General features: G+C 38.2%; 1 protein-coding gene across 1 annotated transcript in view; it reads left to right on the top strand.

Moving 5' to 3' along the window:
* MACROD2 (MACRO domain containing 2) overlaps nucleotides 1–25,199 on the top strand; it is an 895,210-nt gene that overhangs the window by 188,967 nt on the left and 681,044 nt on the right. Inside the window, exon 3 of the mRNA XM_010000182.1 lies at nucleotides 3,183–3,212. Within this exon, the coding sequence (XP_009998484.1) occupies nucleotides 3,183–3,212 (30 nt within the window). The remainder of the gene's footprint in view (nucleotides 1–3,182; nucleotides 3,213–25,199) is intronic.

A 25,199-nucleotide genomic window follows, 5' to 3' on the forward strand; every position in this document is an offset into this window, starting at 1 on the left:
TTTGTGGTTTTGTTGGTTGGTGTTTTGTTTTGGGGTTTTTTTGGCTTTTATGTTGCTTTTTTGTTGTTTGTTTATTTTATTTTGTTTTATTTTTTTTCCTTTCCCCACGAAAATTGTTCAAAAGGAATTTTATTTCTTGGAGCAAGAGTGGAGTTTCCTCGGTAGATAAGACCAGCATTCATGGAATTTGTTTAGTAGCACTGTCCTGGTGCTGCTTCTCTGTGTTAAAAAGAATAAAAGTCTACTGAATTTCTTGTTGAATCTGAGGTCATAAACATCTCATTAAGGGCTTAATCTTTACACTCAATTATTAGAGACTGTTTTTTCTTTTAAGTGGATTTTTCTTTTTTTTAATGTGGATTTTTTCTTAGAGATGATCTTTGCAGAAACACTTTTTACTTCTAATGTTTCTAATGTATCTAATAAAAGAAATCTAAAACTAAAAGGCTGAAAGCCATATTACTACTTCTGGATGTATTTATTTTCACTGTATTGAGGCAGACGGTAAAGATGAGATTTGTCTCTCAAAATGCAGAGTTCAAGATTCCTTTTAAAGTAGTAGTGATGAGCAGCAATTCCTGTGCAGTGATTTACTTCATACTGAAGCTGCTATTTAAAATACATCACAGGATCTGGTCACCACATATGGCTGTTTTATTGTTTTGGGTTTCTTAATTCTTTTTTTTTACTGAAGCCTGTGTTACTGGTGCAGGCAAAGATATTTAAATATATATGAGTGCTCACGTCGCTGCCTCTTGCAGGCCTCCACAGAGATGTTTTGGATGGGTCTTTATCAATGTGTATTGTATTTCAGTTTGACAAGGGAGTACCTAGTGTGCTGGCTGCCTGACCACTGTGTTACCTCTCTCCTTAGTATAAATGAGTACATATTAAAATAATATTTCAAGGTTTTATTGTGAGTGGATTTTCAGAATTAATGTCCAGGAATCTATTGTAGACTGTAGTTTGTAAGGAGGCAATTTTAGAAAGGTTGGGCAGTTCAGCTGGAATGGGGAATGTGGAGAATGAAATGAAGTGCAAAAGGTCTTTACTTCAGATTTCTCCAGAGCCACTCTTACTGTTGTTTGTTTCTTACTGTTCTTTGCCTTGGTAACTTGGTAGCTATTCAGTCTTCCTCTTTCCTCCCACCTTAAGTCTCCTGTGTCTTGAGACTCTTGTGCAGCTCTTGAATGGAGAAATAAGAACAAGACATTACGCAAGATGGATTTACTAGTTGTCTGCAGATGTTGTAACGTTGTGCTACTGAAGGCTGGGCATGCCCCGAGTCAGATGGAGCAGTTGTGCATGGGCACAGTGTAGTGGTGCAAGCAGTTTGAACTGTTGACAAGTTTGGAGGTTGAAAGCTCCCAGGGTCCCACTGCTGGTTGCTCATAACTACCCATAGTTGAACCTCTGCAGCAGGAGTCCTTCTCAATGTGTTCTGTGAGACTTGATCATTTGGGAGCACTGTTGGACAAAATGCGTCTGTAAGTTAACATGGGGCTGTGCTGACCTTTTCTCTGAATCCAGGTGAAAGTTCCCCAGCTCTAACTGTGGAAAAATATTCATTAGATGCTAAGTGACAAGTTACTTCCTTAACAGTAAGGTGTTTCCAAAGATGGAAAAGTGTATTTTACCAGACCTTTCAAGAACAGCCTAAAAAATATGAAAATAAAAGTTCTTGCTTTTTGAGTGACTCATTATCATTCTGAAAAGGACACTGTAAATATAAATCAATTGTCATCTTTCTTGGCACCATAGGTAAACTTGTTTGATTTTCCTTCTAGTATGCAAGCATAGTTCTTTAAAAAAAAAAAGTGCCTATGAATTATTACTGCAATTTCAATAGCTGCATTAGATGCATTGCCGCCAAAAATCTATTTGAACTGTTTTTGCTGTTTCTATAGAGAAGTGTGTGATGCTGACATACAGTATATGTTATTAACAAGTTTTTTAAAGTATTGGAAAGATTAACATTGTCAGGAAAACTTAATGAGAGAAACATAATCCTCTGAGAAGCCATCAAGTGAGAGTTTGCAGTGGGGATGTTGGCTGGGTATCAGAAGAAGCTTTTTTTAGCAGTGGTAACTTTGGTTACAATGAGGTATTACAGGCCTTAGCTGTGTCTCTCAAGTCACTCAAACATAATAACTGAAATCCTAGAATTTGAATAATTCAAGAATGAGAATGGTAATTGTAGGTGTATTCTACAGTGCCAAAAAAAAAAAGAAGAAAAAGCTTTACTAGCAGTCTCATGGCAGTAGAAGACACTTTCTATGATTTCCCTCTGCTTCCTAAATACAAGAGTGTAAATTCCTAGCTGTTTTTTTTCCCCCCCATCACTTTCTTGCAACTTTTACATAGAAAAAATAATGTATAACAGTAGAACATATGAACACTGGAAAACAGCTGCTTTATTCTGTGTGTCTTGCCACCTACCCTTGTCCTGGAGCAGGAAATGGTTTGATATATTGCTTTTCCTTTACTCATCAGCAAACAATAAGAGATACCTGTGTCCAGTCCTCATGCTCTTTCTTTTTACTCTTTTATCTGTATTACGATACAAGAGGGATTTGTTTCCCACACACCTAAAGGGTGAATACTCAAGGCATGTTTAGAAGCCTAGGCTTTCCGTATGTTTTGCCCAGGCAGTGAAAGGAAAATGTTTGGCATGGCTCCAGTTGTGCTAGCTTAATTTGAAGGACCATCTTGTATCACCATGCTCTGAAAATTGCTTTCCATAAGTGATTTAACCATTTCTGGGCTGGGTAGCTGGATGGATACAGTACAGAGGCAATTAAGAATACTGAGTAAAATCCAAACTTAATTGCATACAATGGTGAAACACCTTTTATATAAATGGGGCCAAGTTTTCTCATTGTCATTGTCAAAGATCCCATGCCATAGAAAACAAGGAAAGCTAGTCAAAAGTTGCATCAAAGTCTGTTTAAGTTTCCCTATTACTGCTTATTTATTAGGTTATATATTCAAAGATCCTGCAAAATAATGCGAAGATAAAGACTGTGATTAAAATTTAAATACATGATTGTTTTTGCAACAGAAGTTTTTTTGGTAAGTAGAGAGTAGCAAAAACAACAAAATCTGTTGTGAAGCAACTTCTGTTTTGGTTCTATCTGTATTTAAAGAGCTCAATGTTAATGATTCTCCTTTTGTTCTTGCAGCTAATTCCAGCCTTCTTGGAGGTGGAGGAGGTGAGTCTTTATGCAGTATTTATTCTAAAATAAATGTGAAACAGATGCTGAAGAAATATAATGTTTGTGGGTTATGAAACAATATGTGAAAAGTTCAAAAGATAGAAATGTAGAATTATTAGATGAGAGAACTCACCAAAACTGATAACATTTCATATCAGTAGGCAGGGTTTGTGACTGCTGCTGAATCTGATTTTCCCTCCAGATTAAACTAGGGCTGACCTGTATAGGAGGCTGACTGAAACATAAAGGAACTGAACTGCTTTATGTTATGATCTGTTTAAGTATTTAGGATTTGTAATTTATTTCAAGGGAACTTCAAATTTTTGTTAAATAAACAGCTTTAAAATAAATGTTAAATAATTAAAGAACAGTACAAAGTCATTTTAGTGAATTAATGAGGCTTTATCTTTGTACTTTTTTTTTTTTTTTAACTTGGTAGCTTACCCTATCCTGTTTGCCAGACTACATAAGTAGATTTCAATACAAATGTTAGGTGCATGTAAGAGATGTTACCAACCTGCCTAGTAGTAAGACAGAGATGCTCAAGTGCATAGAGTGGGTATTGTTTGTAAATATATGGATGCTGTTTCATTTTAGTTGATTGATGCTATTTTGTTTGTGTAATACTGTAATACTGTGGCTGTAAAAGATTATGTGAGTGTTAACAAGTCAGGAAAAAAAACAAAACAACAAGCCATAAAGAGCTTGATTTCAGTTTTCTGTGACTTCCCCTGCCTCCCAGAGGGAAGTAGAAGATTTCAGTTCTGGAAATTTCACAGTGCAGGAGTGGGTACAGGCAGCGACTAATCTTCCTTCCTGGCTGGAGTTAAAAGGACTTGATGATCAGAGCTTACATATGCAAGGGTAAAGGAAAGGGCTCTGTAAAAAGACAGAAGATGGCCGTTGCTTGTGAAGCTTGAGGATAAGTCGTCAAAGCTTTTGTTCTAATGGCCTTAACTGAAGGAGCAACCCTTATTTGTGAACCATGAAAAAGTGCTAGACAACAGTACCCAACTGTTCATGTTTCTCAGCTGTGTGTCTGGACATTAAAGTACAAGGAAGCCTTTCCTGATAATCCTGTTGGATTAATCTGTTTCTTTTGATTAGAGTTAGTTGTTTGCAGTATACCAAATTTTTCTTTGTTTAAAAGGTAATCCTTTAAAAGGTAATCCTTCCCTGGCCATTCCTGTTTCTGCGGAGCCATCCACGTATGTTCTCCTAAAAAAAAATATTAAAAAAAAAAAATCAATGCAAATGTTCAAATTCCAATCAGATTCCCCAAGCACTGCTGCTGCTGCAGGGATTTGGCTATTGACTTTCCGTGGTATTTATTCAGCTGGACCGTACTTCAGAAGTTGATGTCCGTTTAACGTGGCACTGGGTAACATGGTTCTCCCTCCGTGGCAGATGAGATGAGTCTGTGCTGTGGCTCAAGTCAGGATTGTCCCTCTATTTTATGTGTTAAAAGTGGGGGAGCTTCAATCAACTTAACTTATTGACAATTAAAAGCATCACACCCCTCCCCTCCTGCCCCACTCCGCTTCCCTCCCGCTACCCACCTTCATGGTCTCCTGCCCTTGCAGTGCAGGCTGAGGTGATGGCAGCACACAAGGCTGGGCTGGTGTACTGCTACACCTTCTCTTCTGCATCTCACCTCCTACCCTGGTGTTGTTTCGGGGCTTTTGCCATTAATTCTTAGTTAAGTTTCCTCAGCAATCTCAGGAGGCTCCTGTGGCAGGTTGAGTTTTTGCATTGGGTGGGTTGTTGGGGAGCTGGCTGCAGGTGGCACAGCCCCGCTGCCCTCCCTCAGAGGTCTCCCTGCAGACCCCCTGGCCAAGACTCCATGAAACACAATCCCAGAACCTTTAGTATCTGGTGAAAGGATAACAACATGCACCCTCATGATTGCAGTGCAGATGAATACCACATTTTACTTTTTTATGGCTTAGATTTGGTTGCTGATGGTTCAGGCGCTGCCTTTGTGTTCCAGAGGTGCCATGAACGGCTCTTGGGTATGTGTCCTCTGAGTGCACTGGCTTAGCTTTTCCAAGAGTTCTGAGGGAAAAACCTGAAAATTTTGCTCCCAAAGCAGTCCTGAGTTTGGGCAGCCGCCATGGGGTGTCTGTGATTCCATCCTTGGGTGCATGTGTTGGCTGTGCCCTTTGGGAGAAGGGAGGGGAGCAGGGGGTCTGCAGGCCAGAGCTGGCGCAGGGAGGCACCCCTGGCCGACCCACCTGCCTACTGCACGTAGATGAATCCCTGAGCCCCTGCTTCTTGGAAAAATGACTTGTCACTGGCAACGTGCATTTCTCTGTCGAAAGAGTAGTTTTGTGTCCGGTTGAATGGTTTTGGATTTTAAATTCTGGATGTATTTTTTCCTTTTTTTGTTGAGAAGGAAGTGGTGGCAGCACTCTGTGAGAAATATTGCTAGTGAATTATTAAAACTTTATTATATACGTAAACACCAAAGCCTTCTTTAGATTGCAGATGCTGAATATTTATGATAAAGCATAATACTAGTGTAGATTCTCCAATAATGGGATTCAGATCTCTTCAGTAATGCTCTTTAATTTAATCTCTCTGTCACTGCTGGGGGTATGAATACATATCTTAGATTTACAGAAAATGAAAAAAATATATTTATGCTTGTCCAAACTCATGCAACAGGTTTTGTGATTTTGAGCTGCTTTGGAGCAGCTAAACGTTTGAATTTTTCCAGAATTGAACACAAAGTAGTTACAAATAGTTATTTGAACACCCTGATCTAATGTTTGCAAATTAATCATATTTGTATTTGAAAGCCATCTTCTGGAGGAAAACTGTTGAGTAACCCAGTAGGTGACATTGTTCGTAAACATAATGTACTTGATGTTAAGTTCAGGTGCTGGTGGTTTTGGACTGCTGCTTATCATCCCTGTGTCACCTTGGAGCCACATCAGGACATCCGTGTACTTTGATTTCCCAGAGCCAGAGCAGTGATTTGTTCTTCCATTCCCCATTTAAATCCTGTCTATTCATTTTCATGACCATTTGGAATGAAGAGATAAAAGCACAAAAGATACCAGAAACAATTTTTCATAGAACTATTCAATCATAAAATCGAGAAAACCACAACAGAGTCTTAGAAAAATCGTTAGTTTAATATAGATGTTGAAGGTTTCTTTCTGGTTTTCAAATAACTCTGAAGTTTCCAGGATTTCATTATGAGTTTGGTGAGTGTGCCTTTTTTCTTTTTAATTCTTCGCTGTTTTTAATAATTGATTTTTAATTAGGAGGCATCTTGATTTATCACACATTTCGGATCTCGATTTATCACACATTCAGCATCTCACTGCTCATATTAACTTGCACAGATCATTATGACTTATTTGTGGATCATGTATTATTCGTTCTATTATGTTCAACAGTGCAAAGGTGAAAATTAAGAAAATTGCCTGCATTTGGAGGGAATGAGGAAAAAAAATTGATACTTTGAGAGAATGTGCTGCTTTTTAAAAAAGGTATAATGAAGTTTTGCCCATTGAGAAATAGATATGCCCTATTTTGCATGGCAATTTTTTTCTTTACACTGTTTTACAACCATGTCAAGGAATGAAATTTTGTGATTTCATACACTTTGTAATGCAAAATAAGCAATATCTGAGACTTCTCCTCCCCCTTAATGATTTTAGGTAGTCTGTGAAATTTTGTGCCCCACTGTCTCCACCTTGTTTTCCATTACTTTCCTCAGAGTTAATTTTTCCTATACTTCATTTGTTGATGGTAATCAGAGTCTTGCTGCATGCTGATTTCTGGAATGGCTTGCTTTCTTTGACCTTAAATTGAGGGTTTATTTAAAATAATAAGCTAGGGAGTTTTTCCCCCCTCATAAGATTTTTTCGCCTATACTGGAGTTGAGGAAGAAGGCAATATCATTTATTGTCCTGTTGTGAACATAATTTTTGTTAGCTCTGTACCTGAAAATGGTGATTTTGTCTTTAAAAACTTATTCGCCATCTTTTGCAAGCATTGTTTGGACCCCTTTTAAATTGGTTGCCCCAAAAGATCTGTCCTTTTTTGTGTTACTCTCCCTCTGTTTCTCTCTTTTTTTTGGCTACTGTGACTGTCTTTTCTTGGGCTTTTGCTGGCATGAAAAAAAATTAATTCCTATATAGGCATAAGTATGTTAGCATATCTTAAATGTAGACCAGACCTACCTCTCCAGTCTGCCAAGATACAGTTTGTAGGCATGTAATTTTCAGCAACTGTTACAGCATGGGTAGCCTGTATTGTGTTCACAGAAGGGAACTGGGTTTCTCAGTACAATATTGGGTAGACTCCATTTCAAATTTGGGATTTGCTTGCCTTCTTTATTCGCCCTTACTCTTCTGTGTTAGATTATAGTAATAGCAAAAAAAGTGTTTTCTCCTGCTAGAAAACAAATTATCACAGACTGACTCCTATCTTGGGAAGGTGGTTTATCAGAAGGGAAATGAGCTGTTCCGTGACTTGAGTCTTTTGCTCAACCTGAGCACAACAAAAATCACATGCCAGAGGAGAAGGGCTTTGCGCAAGGGTCAGCATGCCCCTTCAAAACGTGAGCAGCTATGCTTGCCTACATGAGGACATCGAGTGCCACATCAGCCCCATGGCCTTTCCAAGGTACAGGCGTGGATCTGGCAGATAGGACACAGGGTTGGGTGGGCATCTGCACCTTTCCAGAATGACAGCTGAGGGTCAGATATGCCACTTTGTCTGGGACAGCTGAAGTGTGAGGTACTAGTGTTTGAGCATCTGGGTTGTGCCACTGGGGCCAAATGATGGTGGAGTTGTTTGTTTTCAAACATGGGTATAGAAGGTGTGTAGCAAAACCATCATGGCTGCTGCTAGTGCTGTAGAAGCAGAGGATAACTGCTGGTAGGGTGCTGCTACAAAGTTGCATGTGTTTGCCAGCCACCCTGTCTATTTGTCAATTGCATACTAATAGGTTCAAAATGTCAGTGATTATCCAGCCAATAGTAGCAGGACGGAACAGGGAGCATAAATATCTTTTCTTAACATCCCTACCCTTGACTGGGGATAAAGATTTTATTCTTATGGCTGTAACTGAGATACACTACTAACCATTTCCAGCCTCCTTTTGATAGTTAAATGTAAAAAAAACAAAACAAAAAAACACAGTGATTTTTCAATGTCTGAATAGTAACTTGACATCAGCTTCCATGGCAAATGAATATTCATGATCTTGAGAAGTGAAAATTATACAAGGGAAAATTAGAGACAGGGGTGAGACAACTTGCAAAGCACCCCATAACAATGTAACTTGGGAATGCTTTAAATATTAGACTGGTCCCACACTAGCCCATTCGAAATGTCTAACAGGAAGAAGACAAGCCTGTTTTATCCTGAACCAGGATGAGATGCTCTCTGTTTTAGATTTCACAGGGCTTGGGCTTGGTATTTACATAATTTAAAGGCAAGCGAAGCAAGGGTTTAAATCTAAAGTTCAAATTTGTGCATGACGTGCACATAACATGAATGCGTCCCTTGAGAGGAGAAGAAAGAGTTTGGGAAAGGAGCACTGACAGGATTCTTTCATCAGGAAAATAAGCATTATTATTCTGTATTTTTTTGTGTCAGTCTGTTGGCATTTTCTTATATCAAGTCAAATATGTTTGTCAGTTTGGGGTGTGCTTGTAACAAATGGCTTCATGGAACAAATGTGCTTCATCTGGGATTTCAGCTAGCTTCAAAAGCTTTCAGTTGCTTTGTACACTGCATCATTATATCATAGGTATTTAGATAATAGCTATGAAGGTACAAAGATTTTCCCAGCAAATAATGATCATGTACAAGAACTGATAATTTAAGGCAAATGGTCATTTGCCTTTGTTACTAATTAATCCCTTTCTGCTAGAAAATTGCTGCTGCAATTCTGTAGGGTTGTTAGTGTGTTTTATCTCTTTTCAGTATTTGCATGCTGCTCTTTATCATCTCTGTAAATCGAGTAGGTTTGAGAGGGCTGTATCCACCAGTTCTCCCACTGTGACACTACGTCAGCCAATTAAAATGTTAATATTTATGCATTTTGGTATTTCTTTCTGTACAGCTGCAATACTAGTTCCATTGGTAGCCCTGTACCTCAGGGTAGACTGTAACCCTTTCAAGGTGTTTGGTTCAGCCCAAAATCCTGTTACTATTTATGAGCTTTTTGGTGGATCACATCAAAGCAAATAGATTTCTCTGTAATTTAACTACCTTTTTAAGAGTTCATTCAAACTTCCTATGTAAGTGGAGTCTTTCTTTACAGGTCAGTTATTCTTGAAACATTTTTTTTCTCTCTTCAATCTGTGAATAACTCTTAATAACAACTTGAAATTTAGTCTATCCAGGCATACATACTCAGTGCTGTGCTCTGCCTTTTAGCATTGTTGCTGTGATGACTTAATTAGGCATTAGAAGGTGATGTTTTATTTTTCACTCATCAGTCACTGAATGCTGAGTCCACAACATTCTGAGCTCCCACTTAATTGTGAGGCCTTTTTCTTACTCAAATGGACATTCACACTGACTCTCATCTTATTTAATTTAGGCATGAGATAATTGCAGTTTTATGTACACACAACTGAAAATGAACATAAACAGTTACTGCCATATATATATAAGGCTTTCATATATACATACTTCTATGTATATGCATGTTTGTCTTGTAGTTTTTTTAGAGAGTCAGACTTAATGTTTGTATGTGCATACGCATGCGTGTGTGTATAAATAAAAATATGGCACTAATTTTGTTAGACTGGGAAAGACCTCTACTTCCTCCTGGTCACTGAAAATTTAAGGTGCTCTTGATAAACATCCAAGCTGAAAGGCAGGCAGTTATGTAAGGAATATATTTTTTTTTTCCTTTTTGTTTCATGTTATGAGACAGAGCTGCAGATCAGGATGAGAGGTCACAAACCTTCCTTAAATCCACAAATACCACATGATGTATGAGGCAATTCATGGTATATTTGTAAAGTGAATTGGACACAGGCTCTAAAAATGTTCAACATTTTTTCCATGTGTAGAACAATACATATATATGTCTCACATGGGAGCATTCCATGCAGAAAGTATGATTATGTTTTCATTTATGAAGGTGATACTCAGGCATGTCTAAGATACTTCTGTTCAGACTCTGCCCCTGTAGTTGAAGGTGAAGAGCACCCAGCTCCCAGGGTAAAAATAGAGTCTGGGAGTACAGGAAGCAGCGCCTGTGGCTGTGTGCTACAATGAGACTATAGTAAGTCAGGCATTTGAATGTATGTATGTGCCAGTCTACGGCAGACAGTTTTTAGGATTAAGCATTTCACTGACTTCCTAAAGAAAAATCTGTAAATTGGGACACCTGTCAAAGTTGTTCAGTTTCATGCCTAACAATCCCGACAATGTCCCTTTTGCTGAGGTAAGAATGAAGCCAGTGCTGCAGTGAAGACAGGTTTTGTTAGGCTCAAACAGGGGGGCGGTGTTTTTAAATCTTTTTCAGATTTAAGGTCTACAGCCATTTTCCTGGTCTTGTAACAGAAGTACTGACTATTCAGTAAGAGGAAAATGTGAAATGCAATTTAAAAACAATTAATATTTATTTTTACAGCTGGTATTAAATAAATAGAATAAATGAAAGAAAATAATGATGGAGGTACTTGACTTGTAGACATAGAGGCATTTTTGAATATCATACAATTTACTGAAGCTTTCACACTGGCATGCCTAAATACAAAACAAAGGTAATCAGTGGAGAGGTCCTTAATAGTATCTCTAAGCCCCAAGCTGTTTACTTTATAGATCAAATGTATATGAATGATATAGGTGTAAGCAGCAAAGCATGGAAGAATGGGAACAAGATTTGTGATCCTTGTTGGTTATTCTTTTTAAAATGTGTCCGTGACCAATGAAATGAAGATATGGGCATTGCATGACATTAACACTTCCCCAGAATGAAGGAGAAAGTAGCTCTGGCTGCTGGCATACTTGGGCATGGAAACTCACATTCCCAAAGGTCAGAGACTGGAGTTTGTCATCATCCTAAATGGCCCACCTCCCATAATTCTATTTCACTGGAAATTCTATTTCCAGTGAAAGCAATTACTCTTTTTTCAAAGAAAATCTTTAATAAAATCCAGAATTAAACTACAGAGGCAAGCAAAAACCAAATATCAAAATTACAGATACTGCAGAGTTTACAACACTCTTCTTGCTGCATAGAATGAAGGATTATGAAATCAGGTCTGCATTCACGTCGCACCTTCTGTTTCAATTTTTCAGCTCTTTCCACAGAGCTTCACTACTCATTTATGAGTCGCTCTTTGCTGATCAGATTTTTCCAAAGTCCCTTTGTTCAGTAGAAAACGCTTACAGATTATAACATGCTGCTTTTCAAAAGCCAAGAAATTCTCCAGCAGAGCAGCTGGCAAGATGGTTAAGTCTTGGAAAGATCTGTCCTTCTTTGTTTTCTGTATGCCTATCCTTGCAGTTCTCTTCCTTCAAGTTTTGAGAACCCTCTATCAAAGAGACAGTATGAAGTGGATTGAACTTTTGGCAGAAAAAAAAAGAAAGAAACGTGGCAATTGCTAATGGAGGATTAAAACTCTTATATATCTGGAACTGTTTTTTAAAAGGGGTTAGTGGAAAACCTGCAAATACAAGTCTGTTATTGCAGTTGCTCATGTTTTTTAACTGATAAAATCAGGTGGTAATGCAGCTTCCAATTGCTAATTTTCATTCTCATGCCATATGAAAAGCTACAAAGTAGACTGCTTCTATGATTTAAGAAACAAATAAGGAAGTTCTCCCCCTCCACTTTCTAGGGCTTCAGGTTTAGTCTGAATCAGTATGTGAATTCACTTTATTTTTAAAATCAGTTGTAGTGGAGGAACAGTAAACTGGGTTGGGAAGTAACCATGATCAGGAACTGTTGTATGAGCATTATTATTACAGAATCTAAATGTTTCACAGACCTTTGATGTATTTATCCTAATTGCTCTGGAACAGAGAAGTAATGTTTTCTCCATTTTACAGTTGGGAATATGAGACAAGGAAACCCGGTGTTTTGCAAAATTTCCAAATAGAAAAGAGCAAAAATCAGCTCTCTGAAGGCAAAGTGTAGCTCACTGACGTTTCATAATGCCAATATCAGGTTTGCAAATAGGAATTTTGATTCCTATTTGGAAGGAAGAGGAATTTTAATTTTAGCAACAGTTTCATGGGTAGAAGCAGGATGATACTTGGAAAAAGAGAAAATATACTCTACTGAGAACAACGTTCTGACAATTAGGCCTTAAGTGTTTGTACAGCATATTCTCTAAAGGAATGGCATTAGGACCACCAACTGGAAGTTACTACTTGAAAACCAGTTTTACAATAATGGAGGTAAAATTTGAATATAGGAAAAATATGACATATTTGAGGCTACCATCATTAGTATTTCTAAGTGAACGGCAATTCATTGTTTTTATTTGGGGCTTTTCTGTATGAAGTTAAAGAAAGGCTGTTTACTTTTATTTTGAATCTGTATAGTATTCATAACAAAGCATTTTAAAATATTTTTTATGACAAAAAGAGTTTTCTGGATTAATAAAGTATTTAATTTTATTATCTACCAAATCTAGCCTCTTCTAACAGCAGAATTTCTATGATTCTTCCCCTAAAAATGCTGCCTTCTTATTATGTGTAAAATAGATGGGGTTTTTTCTTTACAAAGTCACCGTATTTACAGCTTTATCCTTGTTCTTATGTAAATGTCTTGTGATGTGTAGGATTTATCATTCAAGTTTCTTTTAAAGTTAATTTATCTTTTTAAAATTAAAAATAATATTTCTGCCATTTGGACTGACAGATCTGTAGTGTTGTAGTTTTGGCTACATATACAATAGCAAAGAACTAGATATTTTTTGTCACTGTTCTACTATTACAGTTCAGTCTGTTCCTTTTACATTGTCAGCCTGTTTCTCTGGGCTTCATAGAAGCATTTGCTTTAATTTTTATTAGGCAGGGCTGCAACTTAGGAAACTCATGTAAGCTTCACAAATCATTCACAAACGTAGATGATTAAATCAATTATGTCTTGGCTGAATGATCTATGAGTGTGTATGTTATACCCACACAACGTTAAAAGAATGTTGTTAAGGTGCAAAACCAAGTACTTAAAGTTAGGAAGTTCCAAAATTAAAGTTGCCTGCAGGCTTACAGTCTCTATGCATAAATGTATTATGAGATTGCCTCTAACTGTACAATTGCACTGTATTTTTCCTGCTGGAGCCTCATCTCAGTAATTGTCTTTGTTCAAAGCATAAACCATGTCTTACTTTTTTGTGTACTTAAACTCTGGTCTGCAAACCAGTATTTGGTATGGCACTTACCAGTTTGAGATACGATTTCCTAAGTAAATTTATTATTTCATAGATAATATAGTTATCTTTCCGAAAACAATGATGCTACATGTAACAAAAAACACCCCACAAAATCCAACAACAACAAAAAAAAGAACAAAAAAACCCCACAAAAAGTTCAGAGATTAAGGTCAGAATTCTAATTTTAAGGCCCAAGCTATGCAACGCAGGATTAATTTCTGTAAAGAAGTAGAAGTCCTTAATCAAAAAGTAGGTCTGGTAAATTCCAAGTGATTCTGCAAACTGGAAGTTGCACATTAGCTCAGGATGTAATGTAGCATTATGAATCACCAGACTGAAATTCACCTTGAGATTCCAACCTTTGTGTGTATTTCATTGTTTTCATTTTTAGTAAGTTTTAGACTGTGATGTTAAAAAAGTTTGCTTTGATGTGATTAAGGAGCAGAGAGCTGATAGAGAGAGGAGTGATGGGTGTGGAAACAAATGTGAAGGGGAAGAGATGAGCGATAACTTCCTCTGTTGCTGGGCAGACTGTAATGTGAGACCCTCTTCTCAAACATGTGGGGTGTGGGGAGTGAGTGTCCCCTTTCTAACTCCTTACCTTAATGTCAGCTTCTAAAAACTAGTCTCTGTGTCTAGCCAGTCATGGTTTCTCTCTGCTCCTGGCTCACTGTCTGGTTTCTTTACTGGGGAAAGCATCAGTTTTAGTCCCAGGCCAATTCCCCAGATTCTCCTTCTTGGAATTTGTGTGCCTGTGCCTTTCCATCGCCAGCTTCACTCTTCTGTCTTGTCGTCATCACAGCGTTAGTCACCAGTCCCTCTCATCTTGGATGATGCCATCTGCCCCTAAATGCAGGTAGTGCCCCTTCTCCTTCCTTTCTCCATTTTGTGCTGGGATGAAGGGAAAATTGTTCTGAACAGGCAGTAATTCGTCAAGCAAATAAAAGGGAACTGCCCATTTCAGAGTCACTACGAGTGAAGAAAAAGTTTATGAAAGCCTACAGTTACGGTTGTCACATTTGTTTATCTTTAAATCACAGTTTTGATTTTGAATGGTTAGCCCAACCTAGCTGTACCATGGTGGTCACCCCATCTGCTATTCCATTGCTGTTAGGAATGAAGGCAGTATTGTTGGTGTAAAGGGATAAAACCCCTGGTGTTACTACCTTCTTTGTATTTCTTCACTGTTGATGATTCGGCAATAATTTCTCCACAGGGATTATTTGTTCAAGGGTGGGGTCTCTGTTCAATCCAGATATAACCCAGCTGTGGTGGAATTTAGCCTCTTCTCTGGGCTTACAAGCAATTAGTGCTTCAGCCAGGCCTGCCTGCCCTCCCAGGGAACAAAGGATTCAGCATAAGTCTTGTCCCTTGAAATGACAGCTGGACAAAGAATCAGCAGATTTATCAAACAATTATTTCAAGTCACTTTTTACAGAAAAGAAAAGTAGCATGACCTCACCATGGACTGAGATGAGATCTCTTATAAGTTTACATGTAGATAACTAGTGGAATGGGTGTCAGACAAAATGAATATTCTTAATAACACCAGGAACAGATAACAGTCGTGTGAGTTTTGAAGGAAATTTGCTCTGATGACAGGTCAGTTTTTCATCAGGGGCTAGAAAATTGCAAACATATGATTATTCAAATAAGATGATATCTGCAAATAGGATATACTAAGCAAATACTATAAAGTTCATATGCAATATTATGATCTCCTCCCTGGAGAGTTGATTTAGCAGAAACAGTTGGATTTTTTTTTTTAAACATAAAGAATGTGGATGTTTAGAGGAAGCTGTTTCTTGATAAAACAAAATACTATCAATGCACATCAAATATTAAATAAGATTCTGTCTTTTTCAAAATTAATTCTCAAATTTAGGAATTTTACTATAAAATTTTAACAGTTGTGGGAGATCTCCTGGAAGACTCTTCATTATGTCTCATTATTACAGCATATGTGAGGCGATAGTAGCCTTGGTTGCCGTAGCTCCCTATTTAATCAAGAAAAAAAATGTTTCATGGCTGCACAGCTGGGAAACTTTATGTATCTATAGTTTTCTGAAGAAATAATTGTATCTATGCCCCATAGTATCTTAATGTGAATTCTGCTTCAAAAATTCATAAACCAGACTAGCTATTCTTTCTTTCTTGACTACATGTTAAAGTTTAAGGTCAGACCACAATTTTGCCTAGAACTTCTCTGGGTTTTCTTAATAAAGGAGAGGGTTTTTTTCCCTTTTGCAAGGCCAGATGTGATTGCAGAGTTTCAGCACGGCAGCACAAGGAAGGCAGAGTCAACACTGGTGGGTGTGACAGGTTTGCCATCACCCATATGGTTGTATGTTTTTTTAAAAAAATCTGAATTGTTAATTATAGTTTTTCTTTCATTTATATTATTTAAAACCTAATACTCCTTATTGAAGAAGTTGTATCAGGTCTTCCCTGGAACTGGTATCAAATAGCAAATATTATCTAGCTTTATGTGGTAGATTTAGTTAAATATCTGCCCTGCCATGGGAGACACCATGAGGAAGATTTGTTTAGCTTTGCAATTTCAGTTCTAATGTTTAAATAACTTTGCAGGCATGAAATATCCAGGAAGGCTGCAGCAGTCTCTAGGAGCTTCTTAGAGTGCATTAATACCCTAATACTCAGGGAATATTTACAGTTTAATTATTGAGGAAAGTTGATTAAATACACAAAGCATTTAAATACCCATTTTAAGCCCACATTAATTCCTGGCAAATTAAGGTATCTTGGCATTCAGAGAATCACAGTCTTCTAGCAATAATTTTGGGCCTTAAGGCCATGTGCCCATCCCATGTGAAGTAGAACAGTTGGGTTCACAAGGCTATGACATATGTGCTTGTGTTCAGTCTTCCTGGGTGTGATCTCTCCTGGTGGTGGGATATGAAGATTTGTGAGAAACATTCCCCCTAAGATGGTGGAAGACAACTGGAGAAGTTACTGTTTTTTTACATCTGTGAGGTTAATTTCTTACCCTCATGTGACTGTACTTACAGACATCACAGTCGCTGATCTTTAGCAAGTCTAAGTAAGAGCATTCCAACTATTTTAAAAGATTCTATACATAATCAAAGGAAAGTAAGGCTGGATCAGCCAGTATTAGTTTGGCTTAGGTCACTCCTGGTGGATGCTTCTGAAACTCTTCCTTATGTCCTTGCTTGTGACTCTGAAAGTTCTGTTAAGCACTTTCCAGCGCATCACTATCTGATATTATGCCATTAAAGCTTTTTCCATGGAATTTTTTTGTTTGCTTGTTTTTGCTTTGCTTTGTTTTGTTTTGTTGTAACTTTAAGCCTAAAATTAAAGGATTCCTATTGCTTTGCTGGAGTGGTGGGGGAGCTGTTTTGTCATTCACAATGTCTCATCGGTGAGAAAAGCAGGTGCTGCTGAAGCAGCGTACAAGGCTGAACAATGAAGGATCAGGACGTATAAAAAATTTGTAGACTGATTAGTTGTTTCAAGTTGTCCAACCTGGTTTTGCTTTTGTAGTGCAAAATGTCTGTAAACAAAAGTACACCTTTTGGATTTCTGGAAAGAGAGGGGCAAAATGATGGCAGTACCCCTGCCTTTGAGAGTAGATCTTGCCCGGATGCAGTTGCCCTGAAATTACAAAAGGGTACCAATGGCTGTCTCTTCCTCATCTGTGGGAATAAACCAGACATGAGAGTTGTAGGCTTGGCAGTTAAACATTTCCATTTGTAGAACACTGACATACTAATGATGGTAATTTTGCATTTGTTACTACATGCCTAATCTAATTAAGTTTTTCTTAGGATACAATTGTTGTTTTCTGTTTTTAATTATGTAAGCACCAGGTGCTAATGTTAACAGTAGCTGAATTCAGAAGGAAACCTTTTATCTTTGTGTTATGCAAGACCTTTTTGCTTTAATTTTGCAGTTAAAAAAATGCATACAGTATTTGGTTGTTTCAAGGAGTTATATCAACATTTCTGACTGATACACATAGGAAACACTAATGAGGACTAGAAGTTTATATTACTCTCAGTTTAAATGTTTGTAAGTTCTACATTCTTGGTTTCAGGTGTTCAATATTCAGACTCCTTTTCCCAGCTATACTGCTGATTTTGAGCACTGGCAGAGTTCCCACACTCCAGGACAGATCTGCCCCTGTCTGTTGGAAAAGGTCTGAGCTACGTAGGGGTCTGTTGTCTGAATTGGAATTTTGTGGAGCACTGGTAAAACCACTGCTGTGACTGCCAGCCTGACTGTGAACTTTTTGCCACCATTTCATCAATGCTTGTTGAAACACTGAGAGAGAGTTTTCCATAGAATTCCTTGCCTGGAATAATAAACTCAAGTATTAGTTTTAAAGTTTAAGGAGCTGAGCTTTGAAATGATGTAAAAGACTGCTTGGAGGCAAGTGACTCTCAAAAGGTTTTGAAATTATAATGTTAATTTTTAAATAAAGTAGGCAGGAATGGCAGTAAAAATCTTCCACTTGTAGACTGGTAACTATTTTAATCTATTAAGTAAAGATAAGTAAAGCTTGTGGTTTCTAGTTTCTAGTAATTCATTAGTAATCTACATTTACATAAATTTGGCATTAAGTATGACAGAAAAATTAGATAAATGATCGATGCATGTTTGGTCTAAATTGTCAGGTACGCATAAAACTGATAAATGACAACTGTTTAGAGAAGCTTTTTTCAGCCTTTTCTAATTTGTGAATTATTATGCATTTTATAGATGCATGGCCTGTGTGTACTGTGACTTTAAGCCTGCTGCCAGCAGGCTGACTTCTTTTAGTTACCTTTCATGGTTTCCTTCAAAGTGGGCTTTTAAGCCCCCCATGGACCACAAGTCAGTAGTAGTGACCCGAAACGTGCTACCTTTCCTTTAAAGATCCCCACAACGTCCTGAGCTTAATGATCACTTTTCAGTGGGCTGTGAAGTATGGTTGTAAGGTTGAATGTTAAACCATTTTTAGTATAGGAACATAAAGGTTCACGTTTATACTGGTGAAAGATTGACAGCTTCCATTATTTTTATTGTAGATCCAGGTAAACGAAAAAGCTGTGTCTGATAGTTGGTTTGAATTCAGCTTTCCAGTGTTGTTAATTGTGGAGATTTCCCCCATACCTGCCATTGTTCTTAAACATCTCTGTTATTTCAAGTTCAGTTTGTTTCTTACCCTTCAAGCTTTAATTCAAACTCTACTCCTTTGCTGGTTTATCACAAAATTTGTTCAGAAGCTTCCATTTATTTAAGATTGTCTTTTAACTACTACTGATTATGCATTGCATCAAAGAAAAGTGGTTGAAAACTTTAAAACCACGAATAAAATATACATCAATGGGTTACAGTAATGAATGCTAACGTACTGTTTCTTCAGAAAGAGCCCATTAGGGATAGAAGACCATGTTTCAGGTGACATGAAAAGTAGTAAGCTTAGCTTCTGAGAACAGCTTGCTAGGGTTAGTGATAAGGTTTTACTAAAAGTTCATTTAAAAAAGATTAAAATAGGTGTATTTAGTATTAGTTCATAGAAGTCTTCAAGTCAGCATCAGGATTAATTACGCAATCACAGAATTACCAAGGCTGGAAAAAATCTTTAAGATCATCAAGTCCAGCCTATGACCAACACCACTGCATGAACAACATTCCTACTCCTGCTGGCCACACTATTCCCGATACAAGCCAGGGTGCCATTGGCCTTCCGGGCCACCTTGGGCACCCTGCTGGCTCATGTTCAACCAGTTATCAACCAGTACTCCCAGGTCCCTCTCTGCTGGGCTGCTCACCAGCCACTCTTCCCACAGCCTCTAGTGCTGCCTGGGGTTATTGTGGCCAAAGTGCAGGACCCCGCATTTGGTCTTGTTGAATTTCATGCCCTTGGCCTCAGCCCATCGACCCAGCCTGTCCAAGTCCTTCTGCAACTTCTTCCTACTCTCTGGCAGATCAACACTACCCCCCCATCTTGGTGTCATCAGTGAACTTACTGGGGGTGGACTCAATCCCCACATCCAGGTCAATAAAGATGTTGAATAGGACTGGGCCCAGCACTGATCCCTGGGGGACACTGCTGGTCACCAGACACCAGCTGGGCACAGCTCCGTTCACCATCACTCTCTGAGCTCAGTCAGCCAACCAGTTTTTAACCCAGCAAAGGGTGCCCCTGTCGAAGCCGTAGATTGCTGGCTTCTCCAGGAGGATGCTGTGGGAGACTGTGCCAAAGGCCTCACTGAAGTTCAGGTAGACACATCCACAGCCTTCCCCTCATCCACTAGGTGAGTCACCCAGTCACACAAGGAGATGAGATTGGTCAGGCAGGACCTTCCTTTCCTAAACCCGTGTTGGCTGGGCCTGATCCCCTGGTTGATTTCTACATGCTGCTTGATGGCACTTGGGAAGATCTGTTCCATAATCTTGCCAGGCACCAAGGTCAGGCTGACAGGCCTATAGTTCCCTGGATCCTCCTTCTGGCCCTTCTTGTGGATGGGCATTACACTGGCCAACCTCCAGTCATCTGGGACCTCCCTAGTCAGCCAGGACTGGTGATAAATGATTGAGAGCAGCTTGGCCAGTTCTTCTGCCAGCTCCCTCAGCACTCTAGGATGAAATTCTTCCTGATGAGTTCTTAGGATGAATTTTTCCTGGTGATCAGGCGGGCCTGCACACTGATGGGAGTAATAACTTTTAATTTAGTTCCTAGAAATTTGTTTTGCTTTTGAATGCATTTTTCCATTATTCCTGTTCCAGGTGTTTGGGGTTTTTTTTGTTTTTGTTTTCAGTACAATGATTTATTTGGGTGATAAGAAACAGACTGCGATATTTTGGAAGTTGATATATACTTCCATGTAGGGATGCTTGGAAAAAAAAGAAAGTAAGACTATCTTGCAAAAAAATATGCTGGCCTCATTAGGTGCAAAAGTGTGTCAAATGGTCCTTAAGCAGCACTTCTGCTTCTCCAGCTTCTTAGCATGAAAACATGTCTAAGTAAGTTATATTATTTCAGGACACTGAACAGTTTGCTTCAGATCCAGCAACTCTGTTTATTCTTTGGTTCTGTATTACTTTGGTGGGTTTTTTTTGTTCTGTTTTGTTTTTTTCCTAGATGAGTGATGTCACTCTGCATTGTTTACATTTACATCTCAAAACAATTAAGCTAAAAGAGCTTCATAAGATCTGGAGCTAGCTTCTCTCAGGGCAAATTTTACATTTAGTTTCCAGAGTCATGCAATAAATAGACTTATTTTTGGTTGTTGTTCTTTTTTCCAAGTGAGTGTGAGATTGTTTTTGTGTTAATCTTTCTGAAGAGATTTGAATGCTGTTTATTCCAAGTTGTGCATATTGGCAAGGAAACTTACGCATGATTTCTGTATAGTGCTTTAATTATCTTCGTGAGAACAACAACAAACTCATTTATTATATTGCACTGAAATACCTTTTTTTTGGTGAAAAAGCAGAGTAGAAAACACTAAAAGCTGACTTTCCTTTGATTACAGAATCAGGTACAAAGAACATTCAGAGACTTTAGTCCTTGTATTTTTCTGCGTTCTTGTAATATATCCATCTGTGAAATATATGAAGAACTTTTCTAGCCTGAACTGAACTTGATTGATAACATAATGGTATTGTTCTAGTGCTTAGTCACAAATATATGACAAAATGCAGGGAACTTTAGGCAGACCTAGCATTGCTATTTCAGAGACCATCATGCTCTATTTCATTCCTTCCTCAGTTACATCTTTCATCAGCCTTCTCCTACACAGTTGCAATGCATGTTGCTGAGTGTGCAATTCCACATTTCTTTGCTACCTGTTATAATAACTGGCATGTCTTTCTCAGTAAGTAAAGCTTTAGAAGCAGTTTTCCCATGAGGCAAGCCACTGGGGTAAAAATTTAGAAAAGGCTGTAAAGCTTAAGACCTTCTCAGCTTTCTTATTTTTGGATCCCGATTCTGTTTTCTCCTTGTGGGATTAAAATGGGATGCCCAAGGTGGCTGTATGAATGAACTGCCTTCTGTATGCCATTGCTTCCTCCCGTCCTTACTTAGCAAGGTGAAAACCTTGCTGCAGCCAAGAACATGAAGTGGTTTGTACTAGATGGTCTGTATGTACTCTTGCACATATGGGGACAGAGCAGATCAGAACTGTTGTGGAGCTGCTTATATGGCTGTCTGCCATAAGGATCTGCTGTCCATGGCTGTATGAAGACTTGGTGGATCATGGGCAAGAAAGGACATTGGTTTTGTTTCCTGTGTATGTTTTTCCCTATACATATACTGCCTGGGCTCTTTAAAGCAGGAACAATACCTTACAGTGTCTGTCCCTCATCCTTTGTCCCGAGCAAATTCCTTGTCAAGAGTCCCAGAGTATTTTCACATCCCTCCTACTTACCAGGAGACAGAGCTGGTGTGCAGCAGAGCAAATAGGGGCTCAATCCCTTCCAGATTGAAGGAGAAACTAATTTTCCTTCAGGTGATTGTCATGCCTGTTTCTGAAGGTTGTCCCTACAGAGCTCAGTGACAGCCTGCTCCCTGGAATTGTTAAGTGGTGAGCGAAGACAGGCATCAGTCTGTGCAAAAGATGCTTTTGGTTCCCGGTGGCAGTACGGTCACTTCCCACATTCCCTGTGCCCCCTCGTCCTTCCCCCAACAACAACAAGAATGATCAGCATCATTCCTCCACTGGTTTTGCAAATGGTGCAACCACAGTTAAGAGGTCTGATGTCAGCAGGGGTTTAGAGGGCCCCGGGTAGGATTTACCCACTGTTGCTTATACAGTTCAGAATAATTTTCTGCTCCTTTGATAACTCTTGATGTGTTTTATTGAGTTCCAGTCAAATCAAGTTAAATGTTTTAGCACATTGTCTTTCTGCAGACTTTTTACAGAAGGCAAGTGTAATCTTTCTTAAAAAGAAAAAATAATTCCCCTTTGATCTTTCCAGGGAGATTACTTTATTCATGTGAAGTGACCTGGCTCAACATTTGATAACTAGTGTGTCACTGAAAGTTCCTCATTATGGTCCCAGCTTGCAGACCACCTGGAGTGCTTCATTATTAATGTGAACTTCAGGTTAAATTTTTAAATCAGTGCAGGTGCGTTTGGCACTATTCATTGCAGGCTGGTGACACATGCCTTATGAAGGGACAAGAGTACATGAAGCTGAATGTGTCCAAAGGCGTATGGAGCAGTTAGTGTTTTGACACCAGCCATATGAGAAGTGTAGGGACTGAGGCTTGAGTTCCGTGTTGACTATAATCTAACTTTTGCTTTCCTTGGCAGTTGTTCTTTGATACACAGGCACTTAATCTCAGCACCTGGAGAAAAGAAGTAGAGAAGTCAGAGAGGGAAGGATAAAGGGGAAGCCACACTCCAGTTATAGCCAGTAACTTGGGAAAAGCTTAGTTCTTATTTCAGACATGAATGTATACTTGGATGTAGATGATAGTTACATGGCAACCAGACACTGCAGGGCCCTCCAGGTTGCTACTGGTTGTAGTGTAAGATGTAAGCAATCCTGTTGATGCAGCTAAGATGCTGTTAAGATGAATTTAGGAAGAATCTTGCATCTCCTTGATGGAAGCTTAATTTTAACTGTTTTTTGCAGTAGTTGCATAAGCCACCTAAACTCTATCAGCCATCCATTTTGCCTCCTGAAATCAAATAAGTGACTTACTGAATTAAATCTCTGATCTTAACTTGTTTGGTTTACGATCTAAATAAATAAAAAGGCAAAAGATAACAGAGTCCAGTGTCATGTACAGAGCAAAGAACAACAGAGCTTGTAAGTTGCAAGGTTATTAGTTGTTTTACCTACATTCTTGTTTGTGCGTTACTTTGTGGGTTATTTTTTCCTTTTCTGTCTTTTTTTTTGTTTTAAAACAAATATGGAAAAAGCAGAAGTGGGAGGAGAGGTGGAGTCATAGGAGCAATGGAGCTGGAAGGACAAAGGGAGGCTCAATTGAAGGGAAAAAGAATGAAAGAGGTGGGAAGAACAGGAAATTGGAGTGTGGGATTGAGAGCATGGGGAAATATGGGCAGGCAGAAATTGCAAAGAGGAGGAAAACTCCTAAAATGTGTTACTGTTTTCTTTGAAGATGCTAGCCTCGTTGCAGTAACATAGCCTCCATTTACTCATTGAGCACCAGATACTGACATTATCTGCTTAAAACAAGTAATAAAATACATTAATGCTTTTTTTATTAAGAGCTAAAGCTCCAAAAGTTATTTCCTCAACAGACATCTGTCTCAAGTGCTGAAGGATTAAGGGTTTTAAAATCTTAGACAATTGTATATAATTTGTGTAGCTGAAGTCTTCCTAGTAATTTTACTGGCATTTAAACTGAATGTATGCTGATTGTTTTTGTTTGCGTATGTCAAGAGCAGTGCCCTGGTTTTCTAACAAGGTATCATAGCACCTACTTTAGTTGAGTTGAAAATAGCATGGAGTCTGAAAATGGGAATGCAAAGTAGCTCTGGGCTAAAATCTGGTTCTAATGACTAAGAGAGTCATCTTTGAATTGGAAAGCTAATAGAAAATCAACAGATCTGAGGACACTGTAACCACCAGAGACTAGAATTTCTTCGAAGTGGCAATTTTTTAAAATTACAATTTTATTAATAAATCTATTCCATGCAGTAGTTCCAGTTATATCTGAATGCATCAGAGTTGACAAATCAAAGTAAGGATTAATGTTACTTGTTCTGGCTAGTAGCACTAAAATATACCTCATTCTGATGTGACCTGGCTCCTGAATTTTTTTCTTTTTTTCTTTTTATTAAATATAAATCAGTAAGTTAGATCTCTAGGCACAGATTTTTTTAAAAAAATTGCTGTTTATATAGTGATTTTCCTTTTTGGACTTGTTTTCAGATATGTGGATATACCTATCTTGTAGCATTTTAAAGGGTTAAATTGCCATTAAAAGTTTAAAGTCATCTGGAGATCTATTGAATAATTTAAAATGAATTAAATATACTAATTAATGTTATTTTATATCTGTTACCATTTTTTATCTACACCTCAAATATTTATGGGGAAACATCCAAGAATTTGTATGGTGTATTTAAAATGTGTCTGGTGAATGTCCCACATGAAATAAATTATTTTCATTGCATTTTGAAAAAGTACATATTTAATAGTGAAATGCTTTGCTTATGTACTTATGTAACTTCAGTGTATAATATAGGTCCAAAGGTTTTCAATTTATTATAAAGATGGGACTTTAATGACAAAATAATGGCGCTGATGTATCTGTAACCTTGGGATTAGATATTAGTAAGGTATCATATCTTTCAGCTCTTCCTTATGTGATGTGACATTGCTGCCCCAGACATTTTTTCCTGCATGAGCAATCAACATAAATGAAAAATAGAAAGCATTCACATTAAGACAAGAAGCAGTGTTACTTTCAATAAGGTGACTTCAGAAAACTGTCAGACAGATATTTCACTGGAGACATTCTGGTTTGACCTCTACCTCTCCATTCCTTTTTTTTTTATGATTAAACAGAGGAGAAGAGGTTTGTGAAAGCCCTCGAGAAAACTGACAGTTCCTTGTAGAATGTAGCTTTCTCATTTCCATATATTTTCCTGCAGGAGAATGGCTCTCTAAG

The sequence above is a fragment of the Chaetura pelagica genome, unplaced genomic scaffold (genome assembly GCF_000747805.2).
Source record: "Chaetura pelagica isolate M959 unplaced genomic scaffold, ChaPel_1.0 scaffold336, whole genome shotgun sequence".
Classification (NCBI taxonomy): domain Eukaryota; kingdom Metazoa; phylum Chordata; class Aves; order Apodiformes; family Apodidae; genus Chaetura; species Chaetura pelagica.